The sequence below is a fragment of the Rana temporaria genome, chromosome 7 (assembly GCF_905171775.1).
Source record: "Rana temporaria chromosome 7, aRanTem1.1, whole genome shotgun sequence".
Classification (NCBI taxonomy): Eukaryota; Metazoa; Chordata; class Amphibia; order Anura; family Ranidae; genus Rana; species Rana temporaria.
Genome location: NC_053495.1, coordinates 97,654,018 through 97,669,768, shown reverse-complemented (window position 1 = coordinate 97,669,768; position 15,751 = coordinate 97,654,018). Strand labels below are relative to the sequence as shown.

At 44.6% G+C, this 15,751-nt stretch overlaps 1 protein-coding gene across 1 annotated transcript in view; it reads right to left on the bottom strand.

Annotated features, from left to right (window-relative positions):
* The window catches only part of DUSP12 (dual specificity phosphatase 12), a 55,481-nt gene that overhangs the window by 7,730 nt on the left and 32,000 nt on the right, over nt 1–15,751 (bottom strand). The window contains exons 4-5 of the mRNA XM_040359720.1: nt 13,677–13,795; nt 7,915–8,005 (exon numbers count right to left, since the gene is read on the bottom strand). Coding sequence (XP_040215654.1) covers nt 7,915–8,005; nt 13,677–13,795 — 210 coding nt within the window. The remainder of the gene's footprint in view (nt 1–7,914; nt 8,006–13,676; nt 13,796–15,751) is intronic.

The following is a 15,751-nucleotide window of genomic DNA, read 5'->3' as shown; positions in this document are numbered from 1 at the left end:
CAATAGTTAGTGACAGGTACTCTTTTTTGAAAAAATTGGGGTCTATTAGACCCTAGATCTCTCCTCTGCCCTTAAAGCATCTGACCACACCAAGATCGGTGTGATAAAATGTTTTCCCACTTTCCCAATGGCGCAGTTTATATCCGGGGAGGGGACATACCCTCCCACTGCTTGTAAAAGCAGTTTAGAGGCTAATTAGCCGCTAGGACTGCTTTTTCATGAAAGCCGACCGCTGGCTGAAAAGAATGATACCAAGATGATACCTAAACCCGCAGGCATCATTCTGGTATAACCATTCAAAGTCCAGCAACATACCATACGTTGATGGTTCTTGTTGGACATGTATTGTAATCTTTTTTTTTTTTCATGCAGCCTGTTGGCTGAACGAAAAAAAGATTGATCGGTGGGTATGCCCACCATTAGAATACCTCCCTTCATCCACCCACTTCTAATGATGGGCATACATGCACCATTTATATATGCCGAAGCATGGGGGCATCCTCCCGCAAAAAAGTTATGCCGCTCACACACGTATGTACGCCGCATAAAAAGTTATGGCGCATACAAACGGTCGGACTTTTCCACAGGCAAGCTTCCGACGGAATTTCGACCGTATGTACGCGGCATTAGGAGCAAAATCGCTCCTCCGCCCCTAATGCCCCCATGCTTCGGCATATATGCTCTTTTTTTAACTGTGGTGGTGAAATCACCTCCCACAGTGTTGGAGTCGCGGCTTTATGTATCGTGGGAGCAAACGCTGTTGCTGTCACGCTAAATAAATCCGCGCTGCAACTGAATGGCGTACCTGCTAAGCAAATGATGGTTAACATTATAACAAAGTAACATTACATTTTAACAGTAAGATCTTACCATACCATACCTGCAAAGCAAATATCAAAAAAAAAAAAAACATTTTTTAACGCAACCTGTGCCTAAAAAATATATATGCCGAAGCATGGGGGCATCCTCCCGCAAAAAAAGTTATGCCGCGTACACACGGTCGAACTTTTCCACGGGCAAGCCTCCGTCGGAATTTCGACCGTATGTACGCGGCATTAGGAGCAAAATCGCTCCTCCGCCCCTAATGCCCCCATGCTTCGGCATATATGCTCTTTTTTTAACTGTGGTGGTGAAATCACCTCCTACAGCGTTGGAGTCGCGGCTTTATATATCGTGGGAGCAAACGCTGTTGCTGTCACGCTAAATAAATCCGCGATGCAACTGAATAGCGTACCTGCTAAGCAAATGATGGTTAACAATAAAACAAACATTACAGTATAACATACCATACCTGCAAAGCAAATACAATAAAACATTGTAAAAATAGAGAGAATAGATATAGAACAATAGTGAGTGGACAGTAGAGAGTGAACATAAGAGAACAATAAAGAGAGGAGAAAAATACAACCACAACTATTTTTGGATTTTTTATTTTATATTTTTTTTGTGTTTTTGTGTGTTTTTTTATTTTTTTTCTACTTTTTTTCACTTTTATGAAAACTATAAACTGAACGTTGCAGATTATGGTCTCTCAAAATGTGATGGCCATCACATATTCCGAGACCCTGTGTTGGTGTGCCTAGGACTGTGTGGTGCTGTACCCTACGCTAAAACTGAACTAGTGTGTGGTAGCGTTTGAAACATACACCAATGCAGAGACCAGGTTGGTCAGGACAGTCGGGACAATAAAAGCGGGTGTCACGCCTAAATCCGAGTTTGCTGCAGACACGACATCTTTTTTGGGGGGATTTTCTGGTAGGGGTACCAGCGAGGACAAAAGGAAAATGCCTCTCATACAGCCGGCTCACTGCATTTGCGTTGGGAAGGTGGGGCACAGCACCATCTGGAAACAGAAGGGCTTCGACGATCTCTTCCTGGAATTTTAGGAAGGATCCAGTCCGTCCTGAAGCTCTGTATAGCACATGAGCGTTCAGCAAAGCCAATTGAAACAAATACACTGATACTTTTTTGTACCAGCGTTTGGACCTCCGGGCAATTAGGTACGGCGCCAACAACTGGTCATTGAGGTCCACCCCTCCCATGTTAAGGTTGTACTCGTGGATACAGAGGGGTTTCTCCACAAAACCAGTCGCCGTAGGAATTTGGACTGCCGTGTCTGCGTGAAGCGAGGACAGAACGAAAACATTCCGTGAATCCCTCCACTTCACTGCTAACAAATTATTACACCGTAAGCAGGCTCTCTCCCCCCGACTAAGACGGGATTCTACAAGCCGTTGGGGGATGCCCCGGCGATTAGGTCGCACGGTGCCACATGCGCCAATTCCATAATCAAAAAGGTGACTAAAAAGTGGCACGCTTGTGTAATAATTGTCCACGTACAAGTGGTACCCCTTTCCGAATAAGGGTGACACCAATTCCCACACTATCCTACCAGCGCTCCCTATGTAATCAGGGCAATTCTCCGGCTCTACGTGACTGTCTTTTCCCTCGTAAACCATAAAGCTAGATGTATAGCCTGTTGCCCTGTCACAGAGCTTATACAACTTGACCCCGTATCTGGCACGCTTGCTGGGAAGGAATTGTTTGAATGACAAGCGGCCAGAAAACTTAATCAGGGACTCATCAACGCAGACAACTTGTTGGGGATTATACAAGGCTGCAAACCGTTCGTTGAAGTGGTTTACGAGGGGCCGAATTTTGTAGAGCCGATCGAATTCAGGGTCTCCCCGAGGACGACAGAGTTCATTGTCACTAAAATGCATGAACCGCAAGATCTGCTCGTATCGTGTCCTGGCCATGGAGGCAGAGAAAATGGGCATATGGTGAACTGGGTGCGTGGACCAATACATCCGCAGCTCACTCTTTTTAGTAATGCCCATATTGAGGGAAAGGCCCAGAAAGATCTTAAATTCGGAAACCGTAATTGGCTTCCAATCTCTGGCAAGGGACAGCTGGGGATTAGCGGCGATGAATTGACCAGCGTACAAATTGCTTTGGTCCACAATAGATCTATAGAGATCTTCGGTGAAATACAGCGAATAAAAATCCAGTGACGTAAAATCAACTGTATTCACCTGAATTCCGGGTTGGCCAGTGAATGGGGGAAGTACGGGTGCTGCAGAAGTGGTGGGTACCCAATCAGGATTGGCGAATGCAGCAGGAAGGACACTATGGGGACGGGCCTGTCTTTGTCGTCTTCTTCTTGGTGGCAGCGGGACACTACTCGTGCTTGCCACCTCTCCAGCTTGAACTGCACTTATGGGACTCGCCACGTCACGAAGTGTTACTGCAGTGCTGGATATATGACCAGGATGTACTAGGCCGCTGGTGCTTGCCAGTTCACCAGAAGGAATAGCGGCGCTAGTACTTCTCTCCTCCATACGAGAGCCCTGCGGTTCTTGCACCTCAGCGACAGCAGAAGATCGGGGTCTGGTACGCCTGACCCTAGCAGGGACCACTCCGTCGTCAGAGCTATCTGTCAGGGAGCCACTGTCGTCTACAGGATCGTATTCTGAGCAAGAATTTGACAGATGCGTGACCTCCTCATCACTATCTGACAGGCTCATAAACAAGTAGGCCTCTTCATCACTGTACCATCGATTTGCCATTTTGGGCTCTAAATTTAGGGGTACAGTGGTGAGATTCACAGGCAAAAAAGCACCTGACCTGTTAGCGACTGAGTCAAGCGCTACCAAAAAAACTGTTAGCGATCGCAGAGATCAGGCCTGACTCTGCGAACGCTGCAGTTATGTGTTTTTGTGTTTTGTGTCAGTGATCGATCGATCGATACTGCACTTCGGTGGGTTGGGCTGGGCGAAGGGGCTAAACGCAGGTGCTAGCAGGTATCTGGGCTGATCCCGCTAACAATGCGTTTTTGGGAACCCTAAACAGCAGGGGACGCTAGTATAGATCTGATCAGATCAGGTATCGATCCGATCAGATACTATACCACTAAAGGGAGGCGTATGGTGCGTGCGTGGGTGTTAGCGCTACTGGCACTAATCTGACGCTGCCTGGGGCGACGCAGACCCTATCTGGCGCTAAAACCAAACTTTTATCACACGCCGGGCGATCAGGGGGTTAAAACTTTATTTCAAAAAATATGGCGGGTGCCCTGATGCTATAGAAAATAAACAAACTAAACTGCGTCACCTGTGACACTTATACTGTGATCACTGGTGACAGGGGGTAATGAAGGGGTTAAACCTTTATTGGGGGGGGTTAGGGGGGGTCCCTAGACTTTTTATGGCCTAAGACTGATTACCTAAACACTTATTTTTGTCACTAATGACACTAGTACAGCGATCAAAAAAAAATCTGATCGCTGTACTGGGTGACACAGTGACAGGCAGTGAATGGGTTAATTTGGGGGGTGATCAGGGGGTGATCAGGGGGTTAAATGTGTGCCTATGTGACCTGGTGTTAGAGTAGTGTTGTGCAACTCACGTTTCAGATGCTCTCTCCCTCTCGGTCTGGAACGGAAAGACCGACACGAGGGAGAGAGCAGTACTTCCCCTGCCAATGTTTACAAAACATTGCCAGGGGAAGACAACCATTGGTTAGTGTGATCACCAGGTCCAGGCCAGATTTTATTGGCCTGGACCTGGTGATTGATCAGTTCTGAAACGAATCTGATCATCGGGAACGGCGGGGGGGCGCGCACGCGCGCCCCATCGCCGTTCACGCGCAGGACGTATAGCTACGGGCTCTCGCCTGGGAGAGCCGACCTGCCGCCGTATTATGACGGTGCACGGTCGGCAAGTAGTTAAGCATGTGCAGAACATCCAACCATATGAATGCCATCCAACACTATATAAAATGTTATTTTAATATCAGAAGGGTGGTGCTACATCTACACAACCATGGTAATGTACACACTGTACTTGATGGAATGAAGGGTGGAGCTTAGATAGGGTATAAGGGGAACAGGGATATTAAGAGGTAGTGGTGAGAGGATACAATGGGACTGATCTCCTAAAACTCAAAAACTCTAGCGCAGCTCTGCATAGAAACCAATCAGCTGTTTTTTTTTAATAAACAGTAAAGTACTAATGTGCTACCAACGTGTTCAACAGTAATTAATAATACATAAAGTGCTAAAGTGAAAGGTGCAAACAGCAGCCAAACTTCTGTAGTATTGCCAATACCCATAAATTGTGTAAGATAATGAAGTAGCGCTAATTGCTCTATATGTGCGTTGTATTTGCACTATGTAGTATTTGACTTCATGTTTCTGGAGACAACATCCCCAACGGAGAAAAGATTGGAGATACTGGATAAACAGCCGCAGAGATCCCTAGCTCTGATATCTGGAGGAGGATACAACAACCGTGCTCGGTGACTGGTATTCCTTGATGCATCATTTGACCCATTGGGGTCTTTCCTTAAGGTGAGAGGCTAGCATTACTGGGGGAGGATACATAGAAGGATATTGTGCACTTCCAACCTTTCATTTGTAATTTGGACTCCCTTACCTCTTCCTTTCCCCCTCATCTCTGTTTGCTTGCTTTGGGGGTGAACCTTTTTTGGATTAAGAACTCTATTGGCCAGAACTCCAGTTCATTGCTGGATGCACTTTACACATGGACTACATCATTGTTTACTATCTACAGTGAGGAAAATAAGTATTTGAACACCCTGCTATTTTGCAAGTTCTCCCACTTGGAAATCATGGAGGGGTCTGAAATTGTCATCGTAGGTGCATGTCCACTGTGAGAGACATAATCAAAAAAAAAAAATCCAGAAATCACAATTTACGATTTTTTAACTATTTATTTGTATGATACAGCTGCAAATAAGTATTTGAACACCTGTCTATCAGCTAGAATTCTGACCCTCAAAGACCTGTTAGTCTGCCTTTAAAATGTCCACCTCCACTCCATTTATTATCCTAAATTAGATGCACCTGTTTGAGGTCATTAGCTGCATAAAGACACCTGTCCACCCCATACAATCAGTAAGAATCCAACTACTAACATGGCCAAGACCAAAGAGCTGTCCAAAGACACTAGAGACAAAATTGTACACCTCCACAAGGCTGGAAAGGGCTACGGGGAAATTGCCAAGCAACTTGGTGAAAAAAGGTCCACTGTTGGAGCAATCATTAGAAAATGGAAGAAGCTAAACATGACTGTCAATCTCCCTCGGACTGGGGCTCCATGCAAAATCTCACCTCGTGGGGTCTCAATGATCCTAAGAAAGGTGAGAAATCAGCCCAGGACTACAGGGGAGGAGCTGGTCAATGACCTGAAAAGAGCTGGGACCACCCTTTCCAAGGTTACTGTTGGTAATACACTAAGACATCATGGTTTGAAATCATGCATGGCACAGAAGGTTCCCCTGCTTAAACCAGCACATGTCAAGGCCCGTCTTAAGTTTGCCAATGACCATTTGGATGATCCAGAGGAGTCATGGGAGAAAGTCATGTGGTCAGATGAGACCAAAATAGAACTTTTTGGTCATAATTCCACTAACCGTGTTTGGAGGAAGAAGAATGATGAGTACCATCCCAAGAACACCATCCCTACTGTGAAGCATGGGGGTGGTAGCATCATGCTTTGGGGGTGTTTTTCTGCATATGGGACAGGGCGACTGCACTGTATTAAGGAGAGGATGACCGGGGCCATGTATTGCGAGATTTTGGGCAACAACCTCCTTCCCTCAGTTAGAGCTTTGAAGATGGGTCGAGGCTGGGTCTTCCAACATGACAATGACCCGAAGCACACAGCCAGGATAACCAAGGAGTGGCTCTGTAAGAAGCATATCAAGGTTCTGGCGTGGCCTAGCCAGTCTCCAGACCTAAACCCAATAGAGAATCTTTGGAGGGAGCTCAAACTCTGTGTTTCTCAGTGACAGCCCAGAAACCTGACTGATCTAGAGAAGATCTGTGTGGAGGAGTGGGCCAAAATCCCTCCTCCAGTGTGTGCAAACCTGGTGAAAAACTACAAGAAACGTTTGACCTCTGTAATTGCAAACAAAGGCTACTGTACCAAATATTAACATTGATTTTCTCAGGTGTTCAAATACTTATTTGCAGCTGTATCATACAAATAAATAGTTAAAAAAATCATACATTGTGATTTCTGGATTTTTTTTTTTTGATTATGTCTCTCACAGTGGACATGCACCTACGATAACAATTTCAGACCCCTCCATGATTTCCAAGTGGGAGAACTTGCAAAATAGCAGGGTGTTCAAATACTTATTTTCCTCACTGTATATCGTTCATAGATTCAAGATTGTTATTTTTATAATATATTTTTTTGAATATTTCATTACCAGTTTACTTTGGATGCACCTTACATTCGGACTTTAGCACCATCACATTGCACTTGTTACACTGCGTTTCATCTACATATTTTTTTATTGTCATATTTATGAGTTTATTTTCCTAGATTTTTGCTCATTAGTACTTAATTAGTTAGGCCCCTTTTACACGGGGCGGATCAGTAATGATCCGCCTCCATAAGCTCAGCGGGGATCGCTCCGTTGATCCCCGCTGAGCCGGCGGATGACCGAGAGGTCTCCGTACACTGTGCACGGACCGCCCTGTCTTTTCTCCGCTCCCCGTCTGGCCGTGTTCTTCCGATCCGCAGACAGAAGGAAAAATAGGATCTTCTTCCGTCTGTAAAATCGGATGTTTGCGGAGGCGGACGATTACGGGTGTCAGTTAAAGCGACGCTGTGGCCCGGTCATTTGGCAGCCAAATCCTTCGGGGGTGAAGTGTTTAATAGAACACGCCAAAGTTAGAAGCTGATTGGCTACCATGCACAGCTGCACCAAATTCTGCACTTTGCAGTTTTAGCAAATCAACCCCAATGTGTCCAGATCACCATCTTCTGCATGCAGAGAAAAAGATAGCTACTAGCCACTTTCACGTAGAAAGATCTTATATGAAAGACAGACATACTTAGTACAATGAATATATATTTTGATAGGAAAAGTAAATCCAACCTGCATTTCCTGCAGCGATACAGAACCTCTTTAGTTTGAGTTATGGAGCTAGGATCCAAAGCAAACACTTCACGTGGCAACTTTTGCAATTCTGAAAGAAGCCCAAAAAATGCAATTGACCTTAAAGTGTACGATACCTCACAAATGTATATTTCATATTCAGCCATAACATTATAATCACTGACAAGTAGGGTGAAGAACACGGATCATCTCACGACAATGGCATCTGAAAGGGAGTGGGATATATTAGGAAGCAAGTAAACATGTTGTCCCTGACTTTGGCAAGGGCCAAGTTGTAATGTCTAGACGACTAGATCAGGGCAACTCTAACTGCAGGTCTTATGGGATGTTCTAAGTCTGCAGTGGTCAGGATGTACCAAAAGTGATCCAATAAAGGAAAACCTGTGAACCGTTGACAGGGTCATGGGCGGCCAAGGCTCACCAATGAGCGAGGGGGCATTATTAGTGCCCACAGCATGGGATTGTGGCCATCCCAATAGTATCTATAGTGGGTTATTAGTTGAGGTAATTGAGGCATAGGCAGTTGAGGAAGTTTAGGCGGGAAGTCTACAGGTATTTAGAGCGGGAAGCAGGTGTTTTTTGAGCGGGAAAGGCACGTGTACTGGATGACTCATCCACGTGCAGGGAGGGGTATATAAACCCCCCTTGTGAGGGCAGGTATCAGGTCAGTTACCTGAGAGGTTTGAAGAGCTCCCCATCCCCCCCACCCTGTCGCTGCACCTTATATGTGGTTTGTCACCCTTGAATCAAGGGGGGACTTTGTTTAAATATTTTATTTATGGTACTCGCTCGAGTCCTAAGACTGAGTGAGATTTGGAAAGATTTGAAATAATTTAAGTTTTAAATATTTATTTATTTATTAAATTTAATAAAGATAAGATTTTAATTTATATTACAATGTTTGTATTATATAGATATTTATACCAATAAAGGTGCCGCGGCCAATTTATCACCATCTTTGATGGTCCTGGTTTGGTTTTATTATTTATTAGGTAAGAACTGGTATGGCCTACATTCCCATGCATCTGGGAAGTGAAGTCCCATGTAGTTTGATCCAATTAGTGGAACTGAAAGTGTTACTAGCTTATTTTAGGTGTATAAAGATGGACATACACTATACAATCTGATTGTAAAATCTCTATATATCTTTTAGATTTACCAAAACTATGGAATAGGAGAACCACCTATCTATCCAATCAGGCAGGCCCCTGCACCTCATAGTTGATGGTAGTGGTAGTTGGTGCTCAAATTTTTTTTTTGGGGGGGGGTGCAAATAAACTAAAAAAAACACCAATTGCAGCCTCACTGTGCCCCCACCCGCCGACTGCCCAGAACTTACCCCATCTTGGTGGGGGTCAGGCAGCGGGTGACGGCGGCGAGCTGTGGGGTGGTGGAATGAGCAGTGGGTCAGGCGGCGGCTCCTGTGTCCTCCATTTGTCTCTTCTTCCTTCCTGCTAGGTGTCCAATTGAAGAGCCTGTGCCTTCAGCCAATCAGGTGATGGGTATTAAACCTGCACCTCCTAATTGGCTGAGAGGCGGTTCAGTGTTCGAAAATCAAATATTCATTCGCTTTCTTAAAGCGGAGTTCCGGCCACAATTTCACTTTTTAAATATAAATACTCCTGTAATACACAAGCTTAATGTATTCTAGTAAAGTTAGTCTGTAAACTAAGGTCCGTTTTGTTAGGTTGTTACAGCATTTAGACACTTTATAAAATAGAAATTGACTGGGGCCATCTTAAGTGTGGGCATCATGAAGCCAGACTGTATGACTTCCTGGATTTCAGCCTTGCAGATCTTGCACATGCTCAGTGCTGCACAAACAGTGTCAGATCAGGTTTCAGCACCTGTGCTGTCCAAGTCACATGATTCTTTGAGACTGGGGAGTGCACAGACTCCTGGAAAGTTACACCCACTACATTCCCAGGAGTCTGTGCGGTGTAGGTTAGGAAGCATTAAGCACCTAGGTGCAGGAAGTGGGAAGATTAACTATTCTGCCTAGCAACAACACTTTGAAGGCATCTAAAAAAAAAAAAAAAAAATTTTGTAAAGGACTAATGACATTTTTTTAAAACTACTGATGTAATGTTATATTTATGGGTGGAACTCCACTTTAACACACTTTGGTGGACTCGCTCCGAGTCCACCCTTATTGATGCCTATTAGAGCCTATGGTTCTAATCAGGTGCTTAAAAAATAAACGCTGTAATTCAGGCGCCCAGCGTCCAAAAGGGGCCGGATACCTGAATAGGGGGTGGCTACAACAGCCATGGATAGATTCATGCATAAATTAATCTATCCATTCTACACAGAGGGGGTGGCATGACAGGGGTCGGCGGCCGGGTGCCCCTAATGGACAGGCCGCCACTGGTTGATGGTAGATCTAAAAGGAGATTGTACAATCAGATTACAGTATCCCACAAAAGTGAATACACTCCTCACATTTTTATAAATATTTTAGAATATATTTTCATGTGACAACACTGAAGAAATTACACTTTGCTACAATGTAAAGTAGTAAATGTACAGCTTGTATAACAAAGTACATTTTCTGTCCCCTCAAAATAACTCAACACACCAATAATGTCTAAACCGCTGGCAACAAAAGTGAGTACACCTCTAAGTGAAATTGTCCAACTGTCTACCTTCCGTTTGAGGATGCCCCACAGATGCTCAATAGGGTTTAGGTCTGGAGACATGCTTGGCCAGTCCATCACCTTTACCCTCAGCTTCTTTAGTAAGGCAGTGGTTGTCTTGGAGGTGCGTTTGGGGTCGTTATGTTGAAATACTGCCCTGCGGCCCAGTCTCCAAAGGGAGGGGATCATGCTCTGCTTCAGCCCCAAACCATGACACTCCCACCACCATGTATGACTGTAGGCACACTTGTCTTTGTACTCCTAACCTGGTTGCCACCACACACGCTTGTCACCATCTGAACCAAATAAGTTTATCTTGGTCTCATCAGACCACAAGACATGGTTCCAGTAATCCATGTCCTTAGTCTGCTTGTCTTCAGCAAACTGTTTGCAGACTTTCTTGTGTATAATTGTTGACCCAGAGGCTTCCTTCTGGGCCAACAGCCATGCAGACCAATTTGATTCAGTGTGCAGTGTATGGTCTGAGCACTGACAGGCTGACCCCCACCCCATCAACCTCTGCAGCAATGCTGGCAGCACTCATATGTCTATTTCCCAAAGAATATCTCCGAAAATGACGCTGAGCACGTACACTCAACTTCTTTGGTCGACCATGGCAAGGCCTGTTCTGAGTGGAACCTGTCCTGTTAAACCGCTGTATGGTCTTGGCCACCAGGATACAGCTCAGTTTCAGGGTCTTGGCAATCTCCTAATAGCCTAGGCCAGGGATATGCAATTAGCGGACCTCCAGCTGTTGCAGAACTACAAGTCCCCTGAGGCATAGCAAGACTCCGACAGCCACAAGCATGACACCCAGAGGCAGAGGCATGATGGAACTTGTAGTTTTGCAACAGCTGGAGGTCCGCTAATTGCATATCCCAGGCCTAGGCCATCTTTATGTAGAGAAACAATTCTTTTTTTTCAGATCCTTAGAGTTCTTTGCCATGAGATGTCATGTTGAACTTCCAGTGACCAGTATGAGAGAAAATCGCACTAACCCTAAATAATATAAAAAATGTGGTAGTATTGAACCAGAAGGCTGCAGTAAACAGTGTATACACACATAGAATACAAGAAAAAAAGGAAAAACTGCGCCAACTTAAATCACCTAGCACTCATGCCAGATGTACATGACATAAATTAACATATAAATCAATCATGTAAAAAATGTCCCAATGGTAAATTGACTTGTGGGTGTTAACATCATTTTTCAAACCTGATCTGCTGTGTCTGCTCCTACGGTTCTCACGGATGGTTGAAACGTTCACTGCGGTGCTGTTCGTCTCAGATGTTAACACCCACAAGTCAATTTACCTTTGGGACATTTTTTACATGATTGATTTATATGTTAATTTATGTCATGTACATCTGGCATGAGTGCTAGGTGATTTAAGTTGGCGCAGTTTTTCCCTTTTTTACCAGTATGAGAGAGTAAGAGCGATAACACCAAATTTAACACGCCCGCTCCCCATTGACACCTGAGACCTTGTAAAACTAACGAGTCACATTGACCACAGGGAGGGAAGATGGCTAATTGGGCCCAATTTGGACATTTTCACTTAGGGGTGTACTCACTTTTGTTGCCAGCTGTTTAAATATTAATGGCTGTGTGTTGAGTTATTTTGAGGGGACAGAAAATTTACACTGTTTTACAAGCTGTACACATTTACTACTTTACATTGTAGCAAAGTGTAATTTCTTCAGTGTTGTCACATGAAAAGATAGAATAAAATATTTACAAAAATGTAAGGGGTGTACTCTTTTGTGAGATGCTGTATATAGTGTATACCGACTTCCAGGGACTGTTTTCACGCCTGCATGTCAGAGTACAGAGGGTGGCTGGAGTGAAGGGTGAGGGCAGGTGCAGGGTCTGTGCTAATGAGGTCAGCTGGTGAATTACTTATTGTGTCTTAAGGGTCCTTTCACACTAGCGGACCGTTCGTCCGCTCATTACAAGTCCGTTAACGGACTTGTAATGAATCCCTATGGGAACGCGTCCGTTAGCGGATGGAGCATCCGCTAGCGTCCGCGTCCGTCGGGATCCGCTTTTCCGAACGGAAGAAACCCTATTTTTCTTCCGTTCGGCGGAGCGGAACTGATGCAGACGGACAGACGGTCCGTCTGCATCAGGTTCCCCATAGGGGACAGCGGAGCAGAGACAGGGCGGTCCCTGCACTGTGTGCGGGGACCGCCCTATCCGCCGACAGCTGAGCGGGGATCCCCGCTGAGCCGACGGAGACACACGGAGCGGACCCGGAAACGGTCCGCTCCATGTGAAAGAGCCCTAACAGTGCAGAAACTGGAAACTGACTGCATGGTGTGAACTAGAGCCATTGGAATACATGGAAAACACTGTGCATGCATTTTGTGCAGAAAAAAAGTGCACGGAACTGAACAGGACTGGGTCTGGTGTGAACTAGCACTAAGCCCTGGTTCACACTGGGCTGCGGGAGTGAAGCCGTGCGAGTTCAGCTGAACTCGCACGATTTCACTCCCGCCGGCAGTCCCGATTTCGGCCGCAATTTAAGAGACATCTGTGCAGGTTTGTGCACAGATTTCTATGTAAATCGCGGCCCGAAATCGCAAAAAGTAGTACAGGAACTACTTTTTGAAATCGGTGCAGCGCCACAGATGCGGCGTCGCACCAATTAGGACAGTGTCATTGCGACACATGCGGGCAAATGCCGCCGATTTCAGATGCGATTTCACATGTGAAATCGCATCTCAAATCGGAGGAAATCGTACCCAGTGTGAACCTGGGCTAAAGGCCAGTTCACACCAGATGCAGTTCTGCTTTTTCTGCGCCAATACGGTCAATTCCGAGCAGTTTCTGCACAGGAAACTGACTGCACTGGTGTGAACTAGAGCCATTGGAATACATGGAAAACACTGTGCATGCATTTTTGTTGTGCAGAAAAAAGCACACAGAACTGTGTCTGGTGTGAACCGGCCCTAAATCTACATACCAGGAAGTCATTAACTTTTTTTATGGAACAAGCTGGAATCTGAGGCAACACCTTGTCCTTAAAACCTTAGAAAGCTTTTTCTTTTCTGCCACAGAAGTACATTGGCACATACAACAGTAAGCATGAAAAATGGATTTACCAGGGTACTTTTCTGTAATCTTCTGCAGCCGATACTGTTTATAACTTGCACTGCTCATATCCACTTCGCAACCCATTGCTTCAAATAGTGCTAGTTGGTTTACAAATGCCTCATTGATTCTGAAATAAGAACATTTCATTTATTTGCGCATTGCAAAAAAAAGCATTTTTATTTTACTACTTCAATACCGGACACTTTTGCTCCCTTCCTGCCAAGGCCAACTTTCAGCGCTGTCACGTTTGAATGACAATTACTTAGATATGCAACGCTTTAACAAAATACATTTTTATAATTTTTTTCACACAAATAGAGCTTTTTTTTGGAGGTATTGAATCAACTCTGGGATTTTTATTTTTTGCTAAATAAATAATAAAAAAAAAAAGACTGAAAATTTTGAAAAAAAATTGTGTTTTTCTTTGTTTCTGTTATAAAAAGTTTTGCAAATAAATTATCTTTCTTCATAAAATTTAGGCCAAAATGTATTCTGCTATATTTCTTTGGTAAAAATAACCCAAATCAGTGTATATATTATTTAGACTCCCAAAATACTTCCCTCCATCCCCTGCCAAGGTTCTACAAAGTATGAGGTGCATTTTGTAAATCCACCCCAGTGTGTCCAGATCTGTATCACAAATCAGTGTATATTATTTAGTCTGTGTAAAAGTTAGTCTACAAACTATGGTTCACAGTATATATATATTTGAAAATCGATCAATCCTGATTTACTGGCGGTCTCTTTCATTTTCTGAGGCCTGAAAATGGCAAGTATTACAAATACTCCAAATGACCCCTTTTTGGAAAGTGGACAGTCAAAGGTATTTAGTAAGAGGCATGGCGAGTTTTTTGAAGTTGCAATTTTTTGTCACAATTGTTTAGAAAATTAAGAAATTAACCAGTTAGCACCTACGCTATAGACAAAAGACAGCTACAGCGTGGGCCTTAATTGCCGGGAGGGCATCAATGTATGGGCACGCATCATGGAAAAACGTGGACACAGCCAATCACAGATCGTGGTAAATGGCCAGTCACAGCAGCCTTTTACCACATGATCGCCATGTCCAATAACAGATAATCCCAAATGTAAACAAATAAGATCATCTTTCATTGACCATGTGCGAGGAAGGAGAGAGATCTGTGAACGAGTGAGTTGGATACAGTTACTTTAAAAGTATATAACAGTGCCTGTCAGTGCCATCACTGTCACCGTGTCTCAGTGCCATCAGCATCATCGTGCCTCAAATTCATCAGTATCACGGTGCCATTCATCAGTGTCACGCATATCAGTGCTGCCAGTGCCATCAGTGTCACATTGCCATAAGGGCCAGCAGTGTGACACAGTGCCCCATATCAGTGCTGCCAGCGCCATGAGTGGAACCTCATCAGCACCCATCAGTGTAGCCAATTAGTGCTGCTTAATGCACATCGGTGCAGCCTCATCAGTGCCCATTAGTGCAGACTCCTCAGTGCATACTCAGCATCCATCTGTGCAGGATCATCACCACCACGTCTAAAAAATGAAGCATACAAAATTCTAAGTGCGGCCGACGAGAGCAACAGGGAGTGCTCTGTATTGGATTTTGCTTCGAAATCGGATTCTGATAATTTCAGTTATGAGCCAGTGCCTGCCAAACTAAGGTGTACTGATGAGGCAGCGATATGGAGTGAAAATATGCATTCATAGTGTACGAAAGAAAGGACACCCAGCTGCATCCCCCTGAATGCCCAGACTACATAGGATCAAGCCAGAAAGTTGTTTGGGACCTTATATACCTACTCCTGGAAAAAGGTCATCACCTGTATGTAGATAACTTCTACACCAGTTTGCCCCTTTTCCGCAACCTTCACCGGAAGAAGACTCTAGCATGAGGCACCATAAGAAAGAACAGGAAGGGCTTCCCTCAAAGGCTCCCTAATATGAAGCTAAGAAGAGGGGAGTCTGCAAATCTGCAGACAGAGGAAATTCTGGCTGTGAAGTGGAGGGACAGAAGGGACATCTACTAGAAGGAATGACCTAATACATGTTTAAGGGGGAAGTCGACTTCAATGATCAAATGCTTGAACCCTATATTACCACA